The sequence below is a fragment of the Acanthochromis polyacanthus genome, chromosome 8 (assembly GCF_021347895.1).
Source record: "Acanthochromis polyacanthus isolate Apoly-LR-REF ecotype Palm Island chromosome 8, KAUST_Apoly_ChrSc, whole genome shotgun sequence".
NCBI lineage: Eukaryota > Metazoa > Chordata > Actinopteri > Pomacentridae > Acanthochromis > Acanthochromis polyacanthus.
Window position 1 is genome coordinate 28,937,843 of NC_067120.1, and position 15,563 is coordinate 28,953,405.

At 40.5% G+C, this 15,563-nt stretch overlaps 1 protein-coding gene across 1 annotated transcript in view; it reads right to left on the reverse strand.

Annotated features, from left to right (window-relative positions):
- Positions 1-15,563, reverse strand: part of ntrk3a (neurotrophic tyrosine kinase, receptor, type 3a) — a 163,079-nt gene that overhangs the window by 71,961 nt on the left and 75,555 nt on the right. The window contains exon 7 of the mRNA XM_022212044.2: positions 334-478. Coding sequence (XP_022067736.2) covers positions 334-478 — 145 coding nt within the window. The remainder of the gene's footprint in view (positions 1-333; positions 479-15,563) is intronic.

Sequence of the window (15,563 nt, forward strand, 5' to 3'; positions counted from 1 at the left end):
CCCTGTCGGTTTCTCTGTGTTTGTGCGAACCTAAACACACTTATTGTTGTATGAAAAGCGCAGAATTCACAGTCTGCTTTCCAAAGTCCATGCTGGTCCGTTTACATGGCAATGGAAATGATTATTCTAAGTGTACAAGAAAAGAATGTAGGTGAATGTGAAGTGCTCAGAAGTGATAGAAACATAGTCTCTTTCTTGCTCTGTGTGTGTGTGTGTGTGTGTGTGTGTGTGTGTGTGTGTGTGTGTGTGTGTGTGTGTGTGTGTGTGTGTGTGTGTGTGTGTGTGTGTGTGTGTGTGTGTGTGTGTGTAGAGGAGGAGGGTTGGTTTACTTACAGTGAACAGTTAGCTGAACAGAGGCATTTGTCATGCCTACAATGTTGGTGGCGGTGCAAGTTAGCAGAAAGTTGTTGTCATCTCTGCTCACGTTGACCAAAGTTATGTTGATGGAGTGAACGGTGTTGTTCTCGTAGACATTAGCCTGGAGGGACAGCAAGATACAATACGGCAGCATGAATGCAAGAACTGAACATATTAAGTAGGAGTATAGCATGGGAGCAGGTTCAAGACTGGATGTAGTGTATGGTACGATTATTCAGTAAAGATTACAACACCAGCTTCAGTGTTACACTACATTAACACAATGTTGTCAGAATCTTGATGTTATTGTAATTTTAATGTTCATGCATGGTTATCTTCACTGGTATCCTCATCCTGCCATTTTGGATTAGATTTTATTCTTAGCTATTACTTCTTACTTAATACAGTCTTTTCAAGCTTGATTAATGGACTGTATTAGAATAAATATCGGATTTTATGTAGGTTTAATTTATATATTGTTTGCTGGAGCTTATAGGCTTTTCTCCATTGCACCGCACTGACCACAAGAACCACCCCTCCAGAATTTGTTTTAGTTCTGTTTTTGCAGGAGAAAAACTTGCTGACCTGAAAAGTTGTCATGATGGTCTCCATGCTGATTGGTAAACTTTACTATGTCTTTCAGTGATGCAGTTCATATTACTTTAAGAACCATATGTGCTCCAATAAATCAATTTCAGTTTCTTTTTGTGTTTGTGAAAGTTACAGATAAACAATAAGTGTGAATATTTAACTAAGTTACAATTTTATATCCTAAAATTGATTTCAGTGAACTTCTCATAAAATTGATTTAACAAACTCAACTTTAGAACATTTACCAAAACCTTTCTAACTCATTTTAGAATGTAATTTAAACTTTCAAAACAAAATATTTTTCATTTAGAATCAATAAGACTGAGTGCATGAATTCATTCAAAACAGTTTCTTAAATACACATAGAAATTTTACTTTAATTAAGTATGATGTAGTTAACAACTGACTGTGTTTTCAGTTAGTCAAATTAATTTTTTGGCTTTTTCTTAAAGGCTGTACGAAAAAACTTGAACACAGTGAAAAACACATTTCTGAATCCTCGATCATAAAAACAAAAAGGTCATTAAACTCCTAAATAGTAGTTGGAAAATGTTGCCTTATTTTTTGAGTAGGATCTAAGCAACAGTTTTTACAGTGTAACACCCATAGAAGACAAGAGCTGATGTGTTAAATACGAAGACGGCAAGTTCTTGTTCTTTTGATGTCCACGTCGAGTGGCAATCTTCTCCCTTTAAACATCACCATCAACACCATAAAATTCACCATCTAGACTAACATAAAAGTCTTCATTCTTGTTCTCATTCCTGTGTGCTCACAAAACTGGAGTTACATCCAGTTTGTCAATAATACCATTTGTCATTATTTTGGTGCACCTGGACATAATGTTGTAGCTATTGGATCCTACACCATAATGGAAACAGAAAAGTTGAAACTGCGAATGATGGGGTCATTCCTATAAATGTTTGTAGCACTCACTCTGCCATAGTTGTTGGCCATCAGGAATCCCAACATGAACAGACAACTGCCAATCAATCACAATCAGTCACTTCCATAGTATTGGACCTCCTCACTGTCACTCACAACATCTGAACCAATCACCTGCAGTCTCTCCCACCTGGAATCCACCTCTGTTCCTTTGTTTGAAGCACATCCAGCTTCATTCAATCACACACAACAGCCACTTGAACAGCAGGATCACCCCATACCACTCAGCTGGCTGTAGGCTCAGACTTTGTAATGGAAAGACTAAAAAGTAACTGGGAGCATTATCTATACAGATGGGGCCCAAGATCCCAAAACAAGAAAATCAGGGTTTGCCTACTTCATCCTGGATTTTAAAATTGTTAAGCTCAAGCGACTGGCTGAGGGGGTGTCGGTGTATTCAACAGATTGCCATAATATGGGCTCGACAGTGGGTGGAGGAGATCAAGCTGAGGAGGGTAGTCATATGCTCAGACTCAGCTTTAGTCCTAATGACTCTGAGGGATAACAACCCAGGGGCCCGACCAGACTTGGTGGTGGAGCTCCTCACACTGTTATATAGAATTGAGCAGGCCGGAGGCATGGTAGGGTTTCTGTGGGTGCCTGCCCATATTGGGGTAGAGGGTAATGAGATGGCAGATATGGAGGCTAAAAGGGCATTAAGGAGGGAGGTGGAATTGACTGTGGGCATCGGGATACCTGAATGTCGCTCCATCATCAGGGAGGTCGTTACAGCTCAGTGGCAGAAGCAGTGGGAGAATGAGGGAAAAGGGCGGCATTACTTCTCAATACAAAATAGTGTAAAGGCAGACCAGTGCTATCTTGGACATGAGCGAAAACACTCTGTGTTAATGACAAGACTAAGACTTGGACACTGTGGACTGGCATGGGATTTAGCCAAAATCGGCAAACATAAGGACGGATTACGTGGAGCCTGCAGGAAACAGCAAACTGTGAAACATCTGCCTATGAAGTGTAGCCTGTTTGAGGAACAAAGAACACAGTTATATGCCAAGTTGTCACACGAGGGAATGGAATCAATGACAATAAGGAGTCTCCTTAATCCCAGAGAGAACCAGGCAAGGACGGTGAATGCAGTCCTTCATTTTGTTAACTCCACAGGATTACATCTTTGGAAGTAGGAATGGCCTGAATTCTGCATTCTCACCCTGACCTGTGAGAGGCAGCAATGTGCCGCAAGGCATCCAGCCTGCCGGAAATTTATAATAAGAAATAGAAGAAGCCCACTCAGCTCTGGAAAACCATTCATTTTTAACAGCCTGGAATCCTGGAAATTGGAGCATTAAGGGAAGTAAGTTAAATATCATGTTAAGCAAGTTGAAAGCTGCTTGGTATCATAGCTAATGCTCATGCTAATACTAACAGGCATTCACCACAATAACCATGCCCTTGGATTTCTGGATGCCACCACAATGAACCAAATATTTTGTTGAACGTTGGTCAGAAACTAATGAAAGATGTAATGAGTGTTACGACTGATGATGATAATGATGCTGATGCCTGTCCGCTGACCATCTTAGGTTTCTATGAATAATTTGGATGGATGGCGAGCTACCCTTGAAAGAACTGGAAACATTCTGAGAAGATTCACCCTTTCACCCACCCCACTCACTGGCAGGCCTCAAGCCTCACAGCTCCATCCCTTCCCCAATGGTGTCGTAGGATTTGTTTCATGGATTAATAACTTTGATTAGCACCCCACTAACAACACTGGAACTGCATTCATTTTTCACTTGAATCAAGAACTTACCGAGCCCCTAAGGTGTCACAGAGGAAAAAAATATATAAAACGTGCGCACGAGATACTAAAACGTGTGCACGTTTTAAACGTGCACTCAAAATAAAGTTATTTTACCTCGTTTTGACTTGTCCTTGTCCTCGGCCACTATGGCTTCCAGTAGCAACATCAGATGTTTTCAAACACACACTCAATGGAGAGAAGAAGTGAGCTCGTGAACTTTTACTTCCACCTCGGACCATGGAGAACTTTGCTGTCCATGGTCCTAAATATTGTGTACTGACCTTTTTACCAGAGCTGTCCGTTACTGATTAATCCCCTTATTTAGTCAAACAAGCAAATCAAAGTAAGAATAACTTTGCACAACAGAAAACAGAGCATAGAGCTTAAAATAATGTTTTAAAACAGAATAGGTATACTTTATGTTGCGGGTTAAATGAAGACCTGTTAAGAAACAGGTGGTTTAAACCCAGGCAGCAGGCAACAGGCAGGTGGGTGGATTAATAATAAAGTTTATCATATATTTTAGAACCAAAAAATAATCAAAACAGGAGACACAAAGAATGAACTGAACAGGGATCTAAACTGTAACTAAAGCGACGGCGCACGACCGTGGTGGGGAGCTAAACAAAAACTAAACTCTAAACGGGGAAAGGAAACGCACATAATGTCCAAGGGGGTCAGGAGACAGGGCAGAAACGGAGCTGACAAAGCTGATAGCAGGGAGGTGACTGGGGCGGCGGAGCAGGCGGAATCCGGAGCAGACCAAGGGGTTTGTGGAGTGGAGAAGGGAGGATGAGCAGACGTGGGTTCCGGGGTGAGGGGAGGAAGACGGAACAGACGAAGGAATCCCAGGGCACATTCATAGTGATTTATAATGCCCATTATAATCAGCCATAATGGTCTCATCACTCCCTGCAGAAATGTTTACAAGAAGGCGAGGAGGAGTGATGAGCAAAACATTCTGAACACCCCCAGAGCCTGCAGGTGGATGCTGGGGTGGCGGTGGGGGTGAAGAAGGAGGGAGGGATGGGAAAATTCCCAGTTTAAATACTGTCAGAGCCCTCTCCTCACCCCTGTCCTGTCTGGCATCCCAAGAACCCCATCCTATCTGTCTCCCGCTTTTTCTCCCTCTTCTTTGCTCTCCTCTGCTCTCTCTCTCTCCCCAGCGCTGCACCTGGGTGGAGCGCGGCCTCAGCTGCCTCCACTCAGGTAATCAACTTCGCCACGAGACCCGGACGGCTGTGCCTCATCTCACTGATTACATCCTCTGCAATAAAGACCGGCTGAACCTTCCACACCCTGCCAGATTGTTGTACTCGACCACTCAGTCAGTCACGTCTAGCCAACTCAATGTTACCTGGTGCTTTGTAACGTTTCTAACGTTTTCTCTCTCTACTCTGCCTAGAATCCTGCCGTCTGGGTTCTCACCTGCTTCTCCAGCCCGGAACCGTGTCCACAAATAATTCGGCTTCCAGCCAGCCTGCCTGGCACCCAGTCCTGGGTTACCTTCTCCTGTTTTGGATTACTTGCTCGGCTCTGCCCTCGGAGCTTACAGCCATTCCGACGTGCTGTCCGTGGTGCTGAAATGCCTGATCGTTAAAACGTATGTCAAATGCACACAGACAAAGCACTTATAATCATATTTCAGCTACTACTTTTTTATTGATGTATTATGAAACATTTTAGGAACATAACGAAGCCCCAAGAGGCTAACTTTTCGAGTAACAGACCAACAGAAATGCTGTTCTTTTCAAGTACCGGTAAAACGTAAACAGAAGAAGAATGCAAACATTATTCACACAAAAAAACAACACTATCTTTGTTTAGCAAAGCCAAATGGCTGTAAGCACTCATGTGATGGCTGGGCCTGTTTTTTGGAGCAGAGCAGCTCCATTCTCGGCTTTATGGTTGATACAGCCACACGCAGATCATTTTCAACCCTGAGTAGTGATCTGTATTTGTTCTTCATGTACGTCAGTGCGGAAAATGTCTTTTCACACAAAAACGTGGAGGGAAAGGACAACAGTACGTCGGTAGCAGCCTTTGATAATGCCGCGTGTTCCGTTGTCATTGACAGCCAGAACTCTTCCAGGGACGATGTCGAAAAGGCAGTGCGTAATGTGCTGTCAGCGGAGAGATCTATCAGGGCATCCTGCAGCTCTGATGGCAGGTGATGTGCGGTGGAGGTGGTGAAGGGCTGGCGTATCCAGTCATACTTCTCGGGCATTTCATCAGTTGGGAAGTACTTGTTGAAACTTTGAAGCAGGCTCCTGAGGTGAGACGCAATAATTTCTTTCATAGTTTGAGTGGTTATATCGCAACTCTCTATAAATTCATCAAGCTCAGGGAACATTTCAACACTTCCCTGTTCCACTCATACAGCCCACCGCTCCAGCTTTCTCTTAAATGCCGTGATCTTATCAGACAGAATAAGGACATTTGTGTTTGGGCCTTGTAGGGACAAGTTTAAGGTGTTCAGTTTGTCAAAAACACTGGCTAAATATGCCAGACTAGCGACCCACTTTGAGTCAGTCAGATAGTCAGCAAGGGGAGAATTGCAGTCTAATAAAAATATGCAGACCTCTTCACACAGCTCAAAGAGCCTCGTTAAAACTTTGCCATGAGAAAGCCACCTAACCTCCGTGTGAAAGAGAAGTGCTTCGTGGTCTGATCCCATTTCATGACAGAGTGTGGCAAAGAGTCTGCTTTGTAGGGGCTGTGATTTTATTAAATTAACTATCTTAACTGATGTTTGGAGAACATCACGAAGCTCTGGCACGAGACACCTGCCAGCAAGTGCTTCCCTGTGGATCATGCAGTGCAGAAATTTCACATGGGGAGCGACCTCCAACATGCAGGCTCTCAAAACCTTTTCTTGCCCCCTGCATAGCTCCAGCTCCATCTGTGCACACAGATACACAGCTCTCCCATGCCAGTCCCTCTTTTTGTATGTTACAGTCAAGCTTGTTGAAAATGTCGTGTCCAGTGCATGTTCCCTCCATGGATGAGCAAAACAACATATCCTCGTGCATTTTCCCTTCGTAGCTGTACCTCACAAACGCCAGCAGCTGCGCATCTCCTGACACATCTGTGCACTCATCAATTTGCAGGGAAAATCTTCCACTCTTTCTCACCCTGTCAATCAGTTGATGTTTAATGTCATTTGCTATGTCCTGAATGCGGCGTCCCACGGTGTCATTTGAAAGGGGGATGGTTGAAAGGGTGTCAGATATTTTCTCCCCATGCATTGCTCTTGTCATAGCTACAGCTGCGGGACGGATGAGACCCTCTGCGATCATGTGAGGCTTTTTAGATTGAGCCACCAGATATGCCACCTCATATGAAGCTGCCAGGGCCCTACCAGGGCCTGTAGAATATTCGCTCACCACTGTTTTTTGCCGTCTTAGTTCTTGCTCCTTGCACTGAAAAAAGCAATTGGTTTATCAATTAAGCTGCCGTGTTTTGTCTCTAAATGAAGTTTGGCTGGCTTCAAGCTCTCGTGGGCCAGCACCTCAGAGCAAATGACACACTGTGGGTAGTCAGTGCTGTTTTTTGTTGTGAATGAAAAGCCATATTTCAAAAAGTCGGGCTGATATTTCCGGAGCCTCAAACCTTTATCAGCCGCCGGTGTTGACCCCAGTGCCATACGTTTTGCCAGCGGTGAGCTTGGCTCATCTTGAGACCCCTACTGCTGCTGAATGTGTTGGGCTGAAACAGTTTTTGTAAGCCATCGCTCCATTCTTCATGTAGCAATCTTGCTTTAGTAAATAAACAATAGCAAGCAAACAATACTGTTTGATAAAAAAAAGGAAAGGAAAAAATACGCGCTTTATTTAACGCGCCTATTTTTTTTTCTTTTTTCCTTTTTTCTCTCACGCGCACAGTTCAGATCATACCAACGGCGTTGATACAATGGATTTTGAACAAATAATGAATCAGAAAGCAACTAAAACAACTCTCTGTTTGGAATTGTGCAATTTAATATTAATGGAGCAACCATTATTAGTTTAATGTTTAAGTTTCCTAATGTTTAAGCATAAGTTCTAGGATTTTCAGACGTGAACGCATATGTTGTGGGCTGGTATAGCCTGATGTGGTTAATGATGAGATGAGGGGCAGGCTAGAGAGAGAGAGCTGGGTCTGTATGTGCGAATGTGGAGGGCAGACAGGTTCGTTGTTGTTGTTTTGGCATAGTTACAGCTGACAGTAATTGATTTGGAGTAGCCTAATAAAATGCCTGTTTGAGACAATTCTTGTCCTTTAAACATGCGTTCGGACGCCACATTAATTTTGCGCATTTATGCTTTTTCCAGAATGATTTGGTGACCCCCAGAAATAATCTCGCGACCCCAATTGGGGTCGGGACCCCAAGGTTGAGAAAGGCTGGCCTATATAATGGCGCTCATGCCAGGAGCATATTATTTAGGATTTTTCCCAGTAACTTTTTTTAGTTAGGCATCACGTTATTTCCAGCAACATGCTGTTTTCATTTAACCTACAACATAAAGCATACCTATTCTGTTTTAAAACATTATTTTAAGCTCTGTGCTCTGTTTTCTGTTGTGCAAAGTTATTCTTACTTTGATTTGCTTGTTTGACTAAATAAGGGGATTAATCAGTAACGGACAGCTCTGGTAAAAAGGTCAGTACACAATATTCAGGACCATGGACAGCAAAGTTCTCCTACTTAGGATTATTCCATCTCTCGTAGCAAGAGCAGCAAGAATGTCATTATATGACATTCCGAGGTGGAAGTAAAAGTTTACGAGCTCACTTCTTCTCTCCATTGCGTGTGTGTTTGAAAACATCTGATGTCGCTACTGGAAGCCGTAGTGGCCGAGGACAAGGACATATCAAAACGTGGTAAATAACTTTATTTTGAGTGCACATTTTATATTAAAACGTGCACATGTTTTAATATATCGTGCACACGTTTTAGTATCTCGTGCGCATGAATAAGTATCTCGTGCACACGTTTTATTTTTTTTTTTCCTCTGTGGCACCTTAGGGGCTCGGTAAAAACTTCCAATGCATCACTGACATTTTATAGCACACAGACACTTTAAATTGCTTTGAAATGAATCTGCTTTACTATCATCTGCACTTGATTGAATTGATTGTAATGTTTGAATGACAGTTAAATCTTTTGTGAATGTTTGGTTTTCTGAACTTTGTGTCATTGTTTTGCTTTATTAATTTGATCATTGTTTTTCTACGATACATTCAAGTATTTTATGTTGATTATTTTTAATATATTACCGGTCACATCCTTTCTGTGTCTTGTGTTCAATAATCCTCACAGAGCTCCCAGAGTCAAACCTTTCCCTAGCCTAGCCGTTAGCCCTCCTAATGATATCATATTTCCATTGTAAGTGCTACATGTTCATAATACCATGTGGCTGCCCCAAGTTCCTGCAGTGAATTTCATTTCAGTACAAGATGATATAATGCAATTGCTGTTTTTGTTTTTAGTTTGTGTATCTCATTTAACAGTATTGGTACATAAGTATCAGTTGAATGTTATGTAAATTGATACAGATTCTTGTACAAAAGTGAGAAGTGCAATATCACAACTATCAAGTATCTCCTCTCACTCTGCATTATTCCAAATTGATACACACCCAAATTATTTGTTGGGCTTCTTTTATGAGTTTTAGCAATGTTTAATCTTGCAATTTTGTGTCAAAGAGCAAGCAATGTCTTTTTTTTCTTGGACATTGTTAGAACATATTGACAATATGCATTGAGCTATCACAGAAACTCAATAAATTGGGTATCACAGAAGTAGCCAGTTTGTTTGAATGATCCCAAATGTTTTGGATTGTGTATCCATGATCACAGGTGTTCACCATTGTTGCATTTTGGTCCTGTATTTTCCAAGTAATTTAGTTTTGATTGATCATAAGAGGGAAATTCTACTCATCAATGTAGAAATATTGGAATTACTGCAATGTGATATTGTGATACTGCTCATTCCAATTTGGAATCATTTGAGTTTTTTGTGATATTACAGGTGAGGTGTTGGAGATGTATAACATTCTGAGAAATGGAGCTTCAAACAGGCATGGAGTCAGGGCGTCATAAGGCTCCCAAGTCCAGTGCAATTACTTACCATGCTTTATAACCGAGGCAGCATTCATTCATTCTGTCCACTCCATGCTCACCACATCTGCAAGCCACAAATCTGAACTGTTCATTCAGAGCCACACTTTCTAATCCGTAGAGGAAGAAAGAATTAAGGGAACAGATGCTTCTCATATTTTGTGGGACTGTAAAACACATATTGCTCAAACTGCATAGAAATGGTTTCTCCAAAGAGTTTCAGTCAGGATTTAGAGCACATCATAGTACAGAGACACTTATTTGTTCTACCAGATGCCAGTGCTGCAATTGATAGTGAATCGCAGCATCTTACTAGGGTCATTCCTACTATTCGGTGCCATTTGAGTCCCCATGACAGAGTATTGCATATTTTTGGTAAAAATGTCCTAATACTAATTTTCAAAAGCCTGGCTTATATGGTTAACAGTTCTCTACCATAATATACAATTATATGTATGCAGGAATATTTCAATTTTAAAGAATTACCCTTATTTTTGGATAAGTAGGCCAAATTCCCATGTCCCAACTCATGTTTACTCAATCAGAAATACATATAAAAGTAATAGTAATAAAATAAACCCAACACTTTTCACTATTGTTGCACAGCTTTGTTTATAATCTACCTCCCCAAATGTTATTTTTTGTTATTTATACATTTTTACTGCTTAAAATATTCAAAATATGTTGTGTCCCTGAGTCAATTGTCCACCCTGTTATTTTGATACAAAGATCTCTGCAAACGCCCCCCCAATACATCATCTAGTCACTTGACACAGGAAGTAGCTTACACTTTTGGAGGGAAAATCAAACTAATGGAAGCAAAGTAAGTACCTCTCTTTAAACAACCTTTTTTAAGTGTTTTAGAATGCTTGACTGGCGTGGTAAAAGCATAAGATGTCCACCCTGTTACCCTGTTTTATAGCAGAAAATTATATTTTTTGGTAATTTCAAAAATATGGTTAATAAATATGTTAAAAATCTTCCTTGGTTGTCACTAAGTGCTATCTTGTTTTTCATCACATTAGCAGTAAGGGACAGCTTTAGCATTAAATGTCCCCCCTGTTACCGTCCACCCTGTTACCATTTTGTAGAGTAACAGGGTGGACACATAGTAACAGGGTGGACATAACAGAGGTGGATAAACCTCTTTCTTCAGCATATGTTGTCTTCTATTATTATTTTTGGTTATAAATTGATTATTTTATTTTTAGTTATTGAATGAATTTCCTATTTTAAATTATTGAATGAATTTCTAATTGTTAATGAATTATATTGTTCAGTGAATTTGTATGTAAAGCTGATGCTAATGACGTTTTTGGTGTTTTTCATATGATTAGTTAATGATAGTTTTATTTATTTGTTGGAAGTATTTTTAAAAAATCATTTTAATGTTTATGTAAAGTTTAAATAAATTTACTTTTTTAAATAAAATTTTGTTCACAAATATTAAGTCCATTCTGTGACGTCTTGTCCACCCTGTTACTCGTCTGTCCACCCTGTTACCTTATTATTTTTTTGATGAGAACTAGATAAAAAGTCTGAAATATTTAGCATGTCTTTGTGTTTACTTGCAGTTTCTAATTAGTATAATGAAATCACTAAAAAGAATAAATGCAGATTCCATTGAAATTATCTTAAAATTGAAAAGAAATGTGTTCAAATTGTGTTGTGCCTTACAATAGAGCACATTTTTGTACATATACTTCTTTGTTAATATTTCTCAAAATAGATATTTCAAGGGTAAATTAAGGGACATTTTAGCTCTTACTAAATGTAATTATTATAGCGAGAGTGGTTTGGAAACATAGTGTAGTGGAGAATGTCCTGTAACAGGGTGGACATTTGCCGTCTGTCACATGCAAAGAATTTGGTAAAAATATTAGATTATTGATATCCTGAGCTGAACCAATATCGTTTTCTTATAGTTTGATAAGTAATCCTTCAGATAAAAGACAAAAAAATTGGAAATTTTAACATTTTTTTAATAGATTAAACAAGGCCGAAATGGCACCGAATAGTAGGAATGACCCACTACAGAGACTGGAACATATTATTGGGATTAAAGGAACCACACTAAATTGGTTTATATCATATTTTTCAGACGGATTTCAGTTTGTTCATATTAATGATGATTCTTCTACTCACACCAGAGTTAGTTATGGAGTTCCACAAGGGTGTGTGCTAGTACCAATACTATTTACTTTGTAGATGTTCCCTTTTGGCAAAAATTATTAGGAAGCACTGCATACATTTCCATTGTTATGCATCCAGCTAAATTTTTCTATGAAATCAATCAGTTAGTCAAACCCCAGGCATGTCTGAACTACATAAAATCCTGGATGACCTGTAACTTTCAATTAAACTTGGACAAAGCTGAAGTTATTGTATTTGGCCCTAAACACCTCAGAAGCACGCTGTCTAACCAGATAGTTATTTTCGATGGCTTTGCCTTAGCCTCCAGTTTTACTGTTAAAAATCTTGCAATTATTTTTGATCAGATTTGTCATTCAAGACACATATAAAACAAATTTGTAAGACAGTTTTCTTTCATCTCTTTAATATTGTAAAAATCAGGGACATCCTGTCTCAGAGTGATGCTGAAAATCTAGTCCATGGATTTGTAACTTCTTGGCTGGACTATATAAGTACTTATCAGGATGTCCCAATAACTCTCTTAAACACCTCCATCTGATACAAAATGCTGCAGCCAGAGTTCTGACAGCACCGGGTGAGAAAGATTATATTTCTCCCATATTAGTTTCTCTTCCCTGGCTCTAGGATAGAATATAAAATCCTGCTTCTAACATATAAACCTCTTAATGACCAAGCTCCATTGTATCTTGAAGACTTTACTGTACCATTTTATCCTTGCAGAGCCCTTCACTCTCAGACTGCAGGTTTACTTGTGGCTCCCAGAGTTTCCAGAAGCAGAACTGCAGTCCCTGCAGGATGTCGTGTTTCATGTATTTCAAGATTGTTGGGACCTAAAATGTCTGAAAAGACTGGTTTCATTTTCTAGAAAGTAGACATCCCAAGGCATTTCTCTGCAGCTTATGGCATATTGCATTTTTTGGACGTTTATGGTGTGCTGAACTGATTTCATGAAAATGCCGAGCTAAATTGCTCCAAATGCTAGTAGATGGAAAAAAATGACTCCTACTTGTGTTTTATGTTTTTGTCTCATTATGACCATGTACCATTCTCAAAAAATTACCTATTCCTCCAAATTAGACCGCTGTTACTGTGAGCCTTGCTGGGTGTTTGCCAACCGAAATGCCCCGTATTACAACAATGCATGGGTAAACGGAATAAAAGACTGGAAACATCTTTCTGTCAAAGTTGAGAAACATGAATCTATGCAAATACATCTTGGTGCATGCATAGTCTACAAGCAGTGGAAACTCAACAGCACAACAGACGCTGAAATTGAGAGGAATGTGCGTAATGCAACCTTGTTTTGGAGACAGGTCCTGGAGCGCAGTGTAAATGTCACTCTTACTCTGACTTCATGCAACCTGGCATTCAGTGGGCACAGGGAAGTTCTAGGTCAGGGAAATGCTGGCAACTTTTTGTCAATAATCGAGTTATTAGTTCGCTATGACCTTGTTTTGAAAGAGCTAATCAACCAACCAGAAGGGTCAGTGAAATACCAAAGTCACCAGATTCAAGATGAGATTATTTACATCTTGTCTCAACGTGTGAAAGCTGACATAATTAATGAAATAAACAAAGCCCCGTTTTATTCCATTATCATAGACATGACGCAAGATGTATCAAAGATAGACCAGCTGAGCCAGGTGTACTGTTACATAACTGCTGTTAAGAATGACATGGATATTGCAACAGATATACAGATCAAAGAAGTGTTTTTGGGTTTTGTAACGACCGTGGCCTTATCAGTGTCAGAGCTTGAAAACCAAATCCTGGGCTCTATAGAGAAAAGTGGAATAGATCTGTCAAAATGCTGCGGACAGGGCTGTGATGGGGCCGTGAATATGAGTGGTGCGTATTCAGGTGTACAGGCAAGAACAACAGAGAGGGAGCCCCTTGCCCGTTATGTTCATTGCGCTGCTCATAACCTCAACCTTGCTCTCAACGACTCTGTTAAAAATGTCCCTGGAGTGAAGCAGTTCTAGGACACTGTAGAGAACCTGTACAACTTTTTTGGTCACAGTATCAAACGATGGGCACTCCTCAGTGAATTATTGACACCAGAGAGCAGAACTGTCACATTAAAATGCCTCTGTCCCACTCGCTGGTCATCTCGACATGATGCGCTTTTTGCGTTAAGGCACAGATATGGAGACATTATAAAAGCCCTCATTAAAATATCCCTGACCAGTGACAAAAAAGAGAAGCGTAGTGAAGCAAGTGCACTCAAGAATGCTATAAGCAAATTTTCTTTCATATTTTTGGTCAACGTGCAAACCAAGATTCTTGAGTGTATAAACGCTACCTCACAGTTACTGCAAGCTAAGGATGTGGATATTCTGAAAGCATCTACTCTGCTGCAAAACAGCATCAGTGTTTTGATGGAGTTTAGGGAACATTTTGATGAGGTTAAGTCTGCCACTCTCGCTCTAGCTACAAAATGGGGAAGTCAAACACAGTTTGAAGCAACCAAGGCCAGAAAAGTTAAGCGTCACTTTGATGAACTTTCTGAAGACAGCTGCCTCACTGATGCAGAGAGCAACTTTTGGGTGAACGTTTTCAATGCCTGTCTTGATATCATCCAGAAACTGTCCCAGAGATTCACCAGCTTAAATGGAACTATGAATATGCTTGAGGCAATTCACCCCAACACACTGCTGCAAGCAGGAGATGAGGAGTTACACCAAGCTGCCCGGCGGCTTTGTGAGCACTACTGTCGGGACATCGCCCCCAGCTTCCCTGGCCAGCTGCTTTCTTTTAGAACCTGTTTCAGGAACCAGATAACAAAGCAAAAGTCTGTTGCGGATTTGGCAAAAATGCTCCTTGTTAACCACCCAGCAGTAACTTCTACATTCAGAAAACTCACACCAAACTCATTAAAAATCACTTGAGGAGCACAGTGGGACAATAGAGACTGACTGGACTTCCCATGTCGTCCATAGAGAATGAGAGAGCAAAGAAAATGGACATACAGACCATCATGGAGAGTTCACGGAGTACAAGGCTCGTCGTATGCCCTTTAAATAGTGGTGAGTCGGCCTATAGTACTTCATACTGAAATTGTGTTTGTGAACATGTGGGCCGCTATGCCAGTTTTAGTAAACTTTATAGCTATTGATACAGGCTCTGAGTTGAAATAGATGAAGTGGGTGTCAAAATGATGCGGTCACTATCCGTGGTGCTGAACTGCTTTGAATTTGTGTTGTTTTATTATGAGTGACCATATGGCCTAAAGTTTTGTTGTTTTCTTGGTTTGTTATATTTCATGTCCATTTGATAGACTTCTAAATGACATAGTCGCTCTCCGTGGTGCTGAAGCTTGTAAGCCCTGCTGTTGCGGGCATGTGTATGTTGTAAAATGATGTTATCATGAGCTTTATTATTTGGGTTTAAAGGACCTGGTCATTTGCCCTGCCCCTGGCCCAGCTCTGATTTGTTCCGCTAGTGCCTCCGCTTTCATGAAGAACATCACAGAATTCTTTTGCATGGCCTTTACCCATAATTTTTGTTGGTAAATGAGAGACTTTAGAATTGGACATGTCTGTCTTTTTCAAACCATATGCAAGGGGACGTAGGTGCATTACCTTTGTGCTGGGCACTACTATGATTGGTGGAACTCATGAGAGACTGGACAAAATTGGAAGGTCGCACAGAATTC